Source organism: Danio rerio, chromosome 2, assembly GCF_052040795.2.
Source record: "Danio rerio strain M-AB ecotype USA chromosome 2, GRCz13ab, whole genome shotgun sequence".
NCBI classification, from domain to species: Eukaryota; Metazoa; Chordata; class Actinopteri; order Cypriniformes; family Danionidae; genus Danio; species Danio rerio.
In genome coordinates, this window is record NC_141022.1 from 51,321,340 (window position 1) to 51,332,500 (window position 11,161).

An 11,161-nucleotide genomic window follows, 5' to 3' on the forward strand; every position below is an offset into this window, starting at 1 on the left:
GCACAGTTGATTTTTTTTTAACATCAAAAGTCAACAAAGCAGAAATAATTATCTCATAATGTAATTCATAACAAATAAACTGTAAACACCTGAAAATATATAAAATGTACGTTTACATACGTATAGAAACCTGAGGTGATTGGAACATGTGTGTGTGTGTGTGTGTGTGTGTGTGTGTGTGTGTGTGTGTGTGTGTGTGTGTGTGTGTGTGTGTGTGTGTGTGTGTGTGTGTGTGTGTGTGTGTGCGCGTGCGTGCGTTTGTGTGTGCGTGCGCGCGCGTGCGCGCGTGTGTGTGTGTGTTTGTGTGTATGTGTGTGTGTGTGCTGTAGCAATGCTTATATGCTTATGTAGTGACCGAAACGACCTGCCATACCAGTGTTGGAGAGAGTGCATCTCTCTCTCTCTCTCTCTCTCTCTCTCTCTCTCTCTCTCTCTCAGCTGTTATAAGGCCGAGTGACGATCAGGAATGACTTTCTCTGTAGCCTCTCTGATTTCACTGACAGGGCTGTCTATAGTGCATTCTGTCTGAGGATCCTGTTTCAAACGCATTTCCTCCAGTTCCATGCGCAACTCAAGGCTTTTCACCCTGGGAAAAAAAATACCAACAACACATGCAAAGAAAAAATATTATTTCTTTACTTGCATGTGTTGTAGCTGTTTAATTAAATGTGTTCAATTTATTCTGGGAATCTTTGCCGATTACAATATAATCGCTGTCTTTACTGCTTATTCACTACCAAGTTTCGTTATTCAGTTGAGCATGAAAAAATATTTAGAATAATGGGTAACCAAATACAAATGTTCAGTAACACACACTGGAATAATTGTCCATTAGTTACTTTTAGTTAAAATATTTACTAACATTAATGAAGTATAATCATGTGCAGCATTTATTAATCTTAGTTCAACATTAACCAATGCATCATTAAAAATCCAAAGTTGTGCTTGTTAACATTAGTTTATGCACTATTGAGTTATCACGAACTAACATGAACTAACACCATTTAACTTAAATAACATTAACTAATGTTAAAAGAGATTATTAAATACAGTAATAAATGTATTACTAATAGTTTATTCATGTTAATAATACAATAACTTACATTAACTAATGGACCGTTACCAAATGTTCTTTCCAATATGTGCACAAAACATCATTCATATACTTTTATGTGCATTAAAATAACATTTTCTGTTGTTTTCAATGTTTAAAACTACTAAAGAGTTATATTATTACAGTCATTCTACAGTATTATAATGTTAGATTCACTTCAAGTCTTTGTGAAGTTCTCCAGAGCTCAGTTTCTCCATCTGCAAGCCTCTTAAACTTTTATGAAGCGTTTTAAAATGGCACAGAATTGCCATTACATGTCCTACACGTCCTTACATGTATGTATGTCATGTGCACTGAGCCCCCATTCGGCTGTTCTGCTGAAGGTGACAGGTAGGTGTGAGTGGGGTTAGTTGGGGTGAATGTAACTCGACTCGCTCGGCTCAGCCCGTATCACACAGCAGCCATAAACACTTCTGTCTTTTATCCTTCAGCCTGATTCTCTTATTATTCTTACCCCTGGTGTACAGTTCATTATTTGCACATGCGCACTAGAGCCTCGTCACACCTTTCACACAGCGTTCTCAGCTCACACACCCTTTACATGCACAGACCCGCTGAACACACATACACGTTTATATCCATTACCCACTTTTATTGCTTTCTGGAATGTAATGAGCATGATAACAGAGTTTGAAGATCCCAAATGCAGTTTATTAAATAGAAATGATGCTAAAAAAAAAATAAGGTCAAATCACCAGTAAATGACAATTTACAGGGTAATTCAATAAACAGGCAAGAAGTAAGGGAAGGCAGCAAACAATGATAAAAACAAGGGGAACAGTCCAAGATTATAACCAGGCAGGGCAAAACAATGAACAAGGAAAATGCACAGAAATGTCTGCTACAGCAAAACAGTGTGTGTGTATGAGAGTGGTAGGATAATGGGAATCAGGTGGAGCTGTAATCAATGCACTTTGATTGTGGGAAATGTAGTCCGAGTGAATAGAAATGGTGCAGGATGGAGTGCCCTCTAGAGGATCATTACATTTATAGATGAATCTGATTCCACTGACAATTTTGAAGTATATTATCAAGTCTTAAATGTCAGTGGTTTGATACTTTGCATGCATATAGTTTATTTTGCAGAAAAAAAATATGTTACTGTGGGTTTTATTAGATATTAGTATATTTTTTTGTGGGTCACTTTATTTTAATGGTCTGTTTGTTGAATTTAAGTTACATTGCATCTACATGCCAGCTAATTCTCATTAGATTATAAGTAGACTGTTAGGTTGGTGTAAGTTGGCATGTTGCAAAGTTTCTTATTGTTAGTAAAATGTCTATTGAAGGAGTATATCAGCAGATATTAAGCAGACAGTCTACTAATACTCAATTGGATCATCAAAATAAAGTGTTACCTTGTTTACTTATTTTCTAGTGTAAAGTTATTTATTTAATATTATTATTAACAAAATATTTCAAACACCTATAACATGTAATGCATTATGTTATATTATATATACACAAATTCTTTTCACCAACTTGACACACAGAGCAGACATACAAAGCTATTATGTTTAGGGGCAAACACTTTTTCACACAGGGCTATTGTCACGAAGTGGATGCTGACAAAAAGACTTGCAGATCCAAATGCAGTTTATTAAAGGCAAGATTGTGCAGGCAAAGGTCAAATACAGGAACAAAACAGTAGTACAGGGGTAATTCAATAAACGTTGTCAAAATACAGGCAAGAGGTCAGACTACGCAGAAAACAGGCTGGAATCAAAACACGGGAAAAACAAACCAAGAGAAATGCTTAGTAATGGTCGTGGTAGAAACAAGACTCAGCAATGTGTGAGTGAAAGTGAGGTGTCTTTTCATTTCTTGTAATAAGAGAAAACGAGCGGCAGCTGTGACTGTGTGTGAGTGTCCGGCATATTGTGACTTGCTGTAGGTGTTGATGAGTGCAAAGAGTTCTGGGAGTTGTAGTTCGTTGGAAAGTAATCTTCAGCGGAGAAAACACTGCTGGCAGTCACAGCAACTATGTAGTTTTGTATTATGTTTTCACTTAATAATAAAAAACTGCATGATCCGTTTACTTGTTTTATCTTTGGCTAATATTAAAATTAGTTTGATGATCTGAAACATTAATGTTCTCATTAATGTTAAATATTTGTGTGACAAACATTCACAAAAAGAAATCAGTAAGGGGGCAAACACTTTTCCACACCACTGTACATACAGTACATACATGCATCCAGAGATTCATACATATACAAATTATAAAACAATTTGGTTTTGATCTTCAGGTTTCAAAGTGTTATGAACTGAGACTTAAATTTTTGAATAATTAAAAACATTGTAGAATTACAGTGAAAAAAAAATTGTTGCTGATTGATTGATTAATAAGGTGGAATTAGGGTTTAGCAAGCTTTAGTTAGGTAGTGAACTCTCTTTTTTTAGTGTGAGACTCTTTATCAGTCTTTTTTCAGCTGCACACAACACAGTAGCAGAAACGCAGAAGGCAATAAAGTCAGAGAGTTTCGAGAGAGATTTATTCGAGTCTTCGTCCTGTCACCGAGGCTTAGCTTTACTAATGTCTTAAACAGATGGTAGAAACTTCAGCTTACAGAATACCAGCCACGCTCTCGTTGATTGGCCAGATCACAGTCGAGTACGTGTGTGTTTTATTTGTTTTTAACATGCTGCGTAGCTTACTGCTCACTTCTAGAATCTTCTGCTCTTTACTTTAGCCAGCAACTGCTTAATTATTGTCCAGTCCTAGAAAGTGAATTAATTTGTATTAGACATTAAGTCTAAATAATAATAGTCTTAGCTATATTACTTAAGGTTATAATTCACACAAAACATCCTCATCCTCTACTTGTTCCAAACCTGTTTGTGTTTCTTTCTTTAGTTGGACTCAAATGTATACTTAAGAGATTAATTGAGCCAATGACTGCCATAGTATTTTTTATTTATTTTTTCCTAACATTATTTAGCAACATAAGCTCATTCTGAAAACGTAGCCCTATATACATTTCTGGAGATCGCAAATTATGTACCCAGAAGTATGTATGGCTGCATTTGGTCTTTAAAACAAACAATACAGGGTGATATAATACCGTTCCTTTTGCAATTACCAGCTAATCGTTTACCTCCATATGGACAGCCTTCCCACTGTTACCAGTTTGTCCAGTAGCTTGCCATGTACGTCAGCGAACATGAGACGCAGAGAGGAGTTGGCAAAGATGACGGGTTTAGAGTCTGGTGAAGAATGGTTCTAGAAAGCAAGTACGACCAAAACATAAGCCAAAATAATTAAATTAACAAGTAAATAACAGGATGACAATGTGGTAAAGTCTGAAAATGTGGTAAAATGAGGCTACCGCGAGGGCTTTTCTGTTTCTGAATTACTTTTTTAAAACACTGTCGATTGGGTTTAGAGAAGTGGGTGAGCGCTGGTCAATCAGTGCTTTTGAAAACACTATTGGTTGGGTTTAGGGAAGGAGGAGGCTGGGTCAGTCGATCGATCAGTCAGTCTGTCGACAGCGGCCTCTGGTGGATGTACGCGAGAAAGGCAGGCATCTATGGCATTCGCAAGTGAAATTTAAGATCTCAAAAAGCATACACAGCAGACTCTGGTGTATTTAAGCGAGAACAACAGGCATGAATGGCGCTCGCAAGAGAAATTTGAGATCTCAAAAAGCATACACAGCGGCCTCTGGTGGATTTGTGAAAATAAAAACTGCAAAAAGACGTAATTGCTGGAACGTATTTGGCTCTCTCCAGACATGTATATAGTGGTACAAAACCACAATGAGCCTGGGTTGTTGTTTAGTTGTTGTTTTTTAAGGGATTTGCACCTTTTAGTGGAATAGGATAGTGGAGAACAGGAAAGCATTTGAAGCAGAGAGAGGGGAAGGGTCGGCATAGAACCTCAAGCTGGGAATCAAACTTGGGTCACCACTATCACCAAGGTGCTATGTGTGCGCACTTATCCACTAGGCTTTTGAACCGACCTGGGTTGTCATTAAAAAAATCTTGTTTGTGTTCAACAAGAAAGACACCACTTAAACCGCACAAGTGTAAGTAAATCATTAGGATATTTCCATTGTTTGGTGAATGCCTTTATTACTTTTAAGGCTGTTTTCAAATGTAGCAATCAGTGAAGTTTTTAAAATGAGGTGTCATTATTTTCACAGTTCATACATTGAAGATTATTATTATAGACTGTGATTTATTAGAATAACTTTCAGCAGACCATGAATAACCCCAAGCAAAAACTCAAACTGAGTCTTTTTATGGCAGAACTTTGGATGTTTTGAATGTTACTGTACTATAGAGAATCTAAAGTGAAAATAATCTGGGGGATGAAATGAACTGAACTCAAAAGAGCTTTGACCACAAATATTCTTGTGTTACTAATATCACATTAAAATACCAGGCGTAACTTTATTTTCATGATAAAATGAAGAACAAAACCCAAATCCCCCTCTCTCTCTCCCTGATGTGGATAATTTTTGTATCCCTTTTAAATGGAAGTTTCCCAAACCAGAAGTGCAACATATAATTTAACATTAATAATACAGCAGCCATGTGTGGGAAATGGTGGATATGTCACCAATCAGCTAAGAAGTTGACGTTATTAAATTTACATGTTGTGATTAAATGCTAAAGCCTTTATCATGCAGTATTATCACAATATTGACTGAAGCTGCAAAAAAATGGTTACTTCAACAGATATATTACAAAACAAATACTTTGTGTATTGCTTTATCGTATATACCATGTTCGGAGTTAATAATCGTTTCAACCACATTTAATTGCAAAAGTATTATTAAGCACAACAGGTAACACTTTACAATAAGGTCTAAAGTTAGTTAATGCAATATAATCAACAGTCAGAAATGGCCAGATTTATTACAGTTACTAAATTTGTATTAGTAAAAAAAAAAATACTTTTAATAGTTCAAAAGAGGATTTTAATAGTATTTAATTATTTTTAATAAAAACAAATTCATTAATAAAACGATTATGACTTGTAATCAGTTTATGACTACAATTTTAACAGGTTATTAGACATTAATAAATAAATTAACATCACCTATGAGTATTTAAGCAATTAAGTCTCCAAACATTTAGTGTTGTTATGAAACTCAATGTGAATATTCTTAAAAAGCACAGCTTCAATGATAAAAATTATTATTTTCAGTAGGGCTGCAGAATATTACAAAAAATTACATTGCAATATTTTGTTTTCCTGTGATAATTATATGCATTTATTATGTATTTTTATTTATTTATATATATATTGCAATATGAAAACAATTTCACCCCCTAGAGTAGCTCTATTTAGGGGAAAATAATCCTTAATTTAGATAAATTGGGGTGTTTTTGTAAGGATGTGAATCACTGGAGAGTCAAACATTATTCAGCTATAGAAATTGAATAATGAAATATAAAATAACACTGTATGGTCTTCACTGTATTAATAAGTCAGTAAAAGTTTTCTTTATTATTATTACAAATGTTTTATGTTATTGTGCCCGAATGCTCTTGAAATGCCTTTAAAACAGATGCAAAGGATAAAGTTTTACTCTGTCATGGTTATACTTTGCCATGACTCCACAAATCTCTTGTATTCTCAATTGTTGACGATCTATACTCAACTCAACATTGCATATCCTGCGATGTGACTATTTCACACATTACGAAATCGATGCTGAAGCGATATATTGTGCAGCCCTATTTCTCAGTATTTTGCCCACAATATTGGTATTTTGCATGTTCAATATCACAAAATATTGAAATATTAAACAACATCTATAATAGAAGATAGGAAAGTTCCATGTTTGTGTTGTGGAAAGTGTCATGCTAAGCTTTTAACTTTTCCTTTATTCGTTGTAATGGCAGTGAAGTGTCTGTATATATCTATAGTCTTTAGAACAGTTCATTAATAGTGTTTGGCTTTTCTTCACCTGTGAAATCGTCAGTGATGAATCGATCAGGGTTCTCAGTGTCTGATGGTGGAGGAGCACAAACCCTGAGGGGCTTAACATTTCACCATGTGTTTGTGTGTGTGGGACTCTGGCCGACATTCGACTCTCTGCTATTTTCCCTTTGAATAAACCAACCCGACCTCTCGCTCAGTGTTTGTCTGACATCTACAGTACCTACTACAGACCTGCTTTAGATCAAATGAGTGCGAATGGGACACACTTTTTTACATTGTCATACAAATCAATTTCAGCACGAACACTAAACAAACGTTTTAATTTATGTGCTAAAGCATTAATTACTATTATTGTTAAAAGACTTAAAATAATTCTAAATTCAATAATTAAACTGTTTTGTTGTCATTACAGTTTTTACTTATTTATTTATTAATTTATTTATATTTATCTTTTTAAAAATATTTTATTATTCAATTTTATTTTGCAATGTTGCATTTAACAAAAACTAATTCACTTCCCCAAATTTCTTTCAGGCCTGTGTTTTCATCCACATATCATCCCTCCACCGTGCGCACATGTGTAACTCTCTCCGAAAGTGCAGGTTGCGGAAATAATTGAGCATTTAGCCCCAGACACAGGATTTATTTCGGTCAGTGCAGACAGACGTGACGACGAGCAGGTTAATGACCGTCTACACTGACCATCATTCACACCCACACACACACACACACAGACACACACACTCCTCATCTCAGCCTATGAGTTCACCAGAGGTTACTGTACATCCATAAAGTCATCAGATGAATTTCTCCGACTCTGATGGGTCTTGTTAATCAATACTCCACTAATGGATTGAGTGACAGCCCATCAGACTGCAGATGCATTAGAGCGGAGGGTTTCCCCATGCACTCAGTACTGTTATAGCAATGAGAACAGGGCATTTTTATTGGTCTGCTGGTAGATTCAGGGAATGAACCAGAACAGGAGAAGCCAGTCGCATGTTTTATAGTGGTAATGCAATTAAATTACAAAAGCAAGCTCTGCGATTGGTCTACACCATTATCTGGTGTTTATTACAGTATGTTGTGCTGTTAAAAAGTTCATCTTTAGTGTCAAACAGGAAAGAAGATACAGTGATTATTTATTATTCTGAAGAATTGTATTTGAAGAATTTTAAATAAAATAGGATTTTTTATTATAATATTTTGTGATCGGTTTATTTGTTTGTCTTTTTTCTACCTCCTTAAAATAACTCCTTAACATTTTCTGTAACAGTACAAATTTATTATTATTAGAATATTTTTTGCTTTTTTTATGGGCGACACGGTGGCTCAGTCGTTAGCACTGTCGCCTTACAGCAAGAAAGTCACTGGATCGAGTCCCTGCTGGGTCAGTTGGCATTTCTGTGTGGTTTGCATTGTCTCCTCGTGTTGGTGTGGGTTTCCTCTGGGTGGTCCGGTTTTCCCCACAATCCAAAGAATAGGTGGACTGTGCTATAGGTGAATTGAATAAACTAAACTGGTTGTAGGGTATGAGTGTAAATGAGTGTGTATGGGTGTTTTTCAGTACTGGGTTGTAGTTGGAAGAGCATCCGCTGTGTATAACAGATGCTGGATAAGTTGGCGGTTCATTTCCTTTTCAAAGGAAAAGTAGTGAATGAATATTTATGCTTTTTTTTATTATTTTTTGTTTGTTTTATTTAAGTTTCTGTGTAATATTTTATTTTAATGTAAGTTATTTTGCTAATTACGTTTATTTTTGTCACATTTGTCATTTTGATCACTCTACAAGCTCCTTACTATTAAGATGTTGATGGTTTTATTATATTTGTTCAATAAACTTTTGGTTTAATTTATTTTTTTTAATACTACCTGAAAAGTTAATTATGATTATAAAATTATTGTTTTGTTATACTTTGTTTTGCTAATAACTTCTAAATAATTTTTTATATACTTCCATAATTTTTTGCATGCTTCGTTAATGGGTTTTTACATTCATTACAAATAGCAAATGGAGTAATGAACAAATGTAGCACCCAGAAAGAGTAACAAAAATGAAAGGGAAAGAAAAAAAAATAAAAACAAAAACTTAATAAAAACAGCCCAATAAATGAAAAAATACAAAAGAAAGGATACAATCTTAAATGAATAATTGATAATGTTTCTGTTATTTTTTATTAACTAAAAAATATTACTAATATAATGTATGTAAACACATCATAATAAATGATAAAATACATGAAAAATTATAATATTTAATTAATTTTTTTAACAAAAAAAAATTAATATTATAACGTGTTTGTTAGGCAGCACGATGGCTTAGTGGTTGGCACTGTTACCTCACAGCAAGAAGGTTGCTGGTGTGAGTCCCGACTGGGTCACTTGGCATTTCTGTGTGGAGTTTGCATGTTTTCTCCATGTTGACATGGGTTTCCTGCAGGTGCTCCAATTTCCCCCACAGTTTAAAGACATGTGGTATAGGTGAATTGATAAAACTAAATTGGCTGTAGTGTATGAGTGTGTGTGAATATGAGAGTGTATGGGTGTTTCCCAGTATTATGTTGCAGCTGGAAGAGCATCCGCTGTATAAAACATATGCTGGATAAGTTGTCGGTTCATTCTGCTGTGGCGACCCCTGATGAATTAAAGGACTAAGCCGAGGGAAATTGATTGAATGAGGGAACGTAGCTCTTAAAAACAGTCATTTGTCTTTTGAGTTAATCCTAAGTATTCTTACGAGTTGTTTTGTGGTGTTGTTGTCCATCAGGGCCGCTGCTCCAGAGAGAACTGCAAGTACCTTCATCCTCCTCCACACCTGAAGACGCAGCTGGAGATCAACGGCCGAAACAACCTGATCCAGCAGAAGAACATGGCCATGCTCGCACAGCAGATGCAGATCGCCAACGCCATCATGCCCGGCAGTCAGCTTCAGCCCATGGTGAGAAACACACTCGACACGCCCTTTTGGAAACATCAGTGCAGATTAGTATGATAGCAAACATCACACAATTAATGAAACACAGCAGTAAATACTAGGGATGTAACGGTATCAGAATTTCACGGTACGGTAATACCTCGGTATCAATGTCACGGTACGGTATTTATTGAATCATTTACAGGAAAAAACAAAACTTATGAAAATACTCCAAAAAAGTGCCAAAAGTGTCAATGACATACAAATTAGCCATCTATCTGTAAGCTTTGAAACAGGAACTTCAATTTTAATAACAAAAAAAATATTAAACCATGTAAAAAAAAATTTAAGTTTTTAATTTAGTATTGTTGAAAACTCATCACATTCAACATTTAATCACTCACTCACTTAGATAGAGATGGGTTTAAAGGAAAATTATCATATAAATATAATCTGGTAAAAGCTGGTATCTCTGGGCATTTACAATGTCCCCTGCAACAGAAAAAGAAACCTCTCATTTGGTACTGAGGTTTCTGGGACAAGAGAGATATGACTTATATGACTTATTTCTTGAGCGCCGAAAACGGAGCTTTTTGGAAACGCTGGAGAAGCCGTTTTCATTCTAAAACGCTGCTGCTCCGTCTCAGTGTGGATGGGGAAAGACGAAGACATCTGAAAACGGAGGCGGGGCTGCAAACGTTCGCCTATCTGATTGGGGCTTTTCCTCAATATTAAGTAGCCCACACACAGTTCAGTCTTGCATCCTCTTCTTGTAAGTTAAGACTTCGCAAGTTTGATCAAGGCTGCAGTCTCCCCCTTCTCAGTTTGATATGGAAAACATACCGAGGACACGGGTAAATCTTCAAAGGGAACAGTGTACTTTATAAATTCATTCACATCACCCTGGCTACGTTGTTTCACTTTCTCATCAATAAAATGTAAACATGATATAAGGGACTGCCTATTTTCTTTTTAATATTAGCAACTTAACAGACAGCAGAAATGTTGAGGCGCCGTGCTGCATATATGAGCGTCATCTTCACTGTGTGCATATTTATAACAAAACGGAGCCGATAACAACTGCCTCCTTTCAATTTCAGTGAAAATACGAAACACACCCTCTCTTTTGCTGAATATCAGTTTTAATAATCGATAATTATAAAAGTATAACATACAATAAGTTTATACATTGTAGGAAATAAAGGCAAGCGATCAGTCAATGTACCTGGATTAATCA

The 11,161-nt window shown here is 35.5% G+C and overlaps 2 protein-coding genes across 53 annotated transcripts in view; one reads left to right on the top strand and one right to left on the bottom strand.

The window, feature by feature from the left end:
* The window catches only part of ftr05 (finTRIM family, member 5), a 393,850-nt gene that overhangs the window by 303,707 nt on the left and 78,982 nt on the right, over positions 1 to 11,161 (bottom strand). The window lies entirely within an intron of this gene.
* mbnl1 (muscleblind-like splicing regulator 1) overlaps positions 1 to 11,161 on the top strand; it is a 163,677-nt gene that overhangs the window by 118,096 nt on the left and 34,420 nt on the right. For all 52 annotated transcript variants that reach the window (NM_001441466.1, NM_001441465.1, NM_001441473.1 and 49 more), the window contains 1 exon segment: positions 9,778 to 9,948. In NM_001441466.1, the coding sequence (NP_001428395.1) occupies positions 9,778 to 9,948 (171 nt within the window).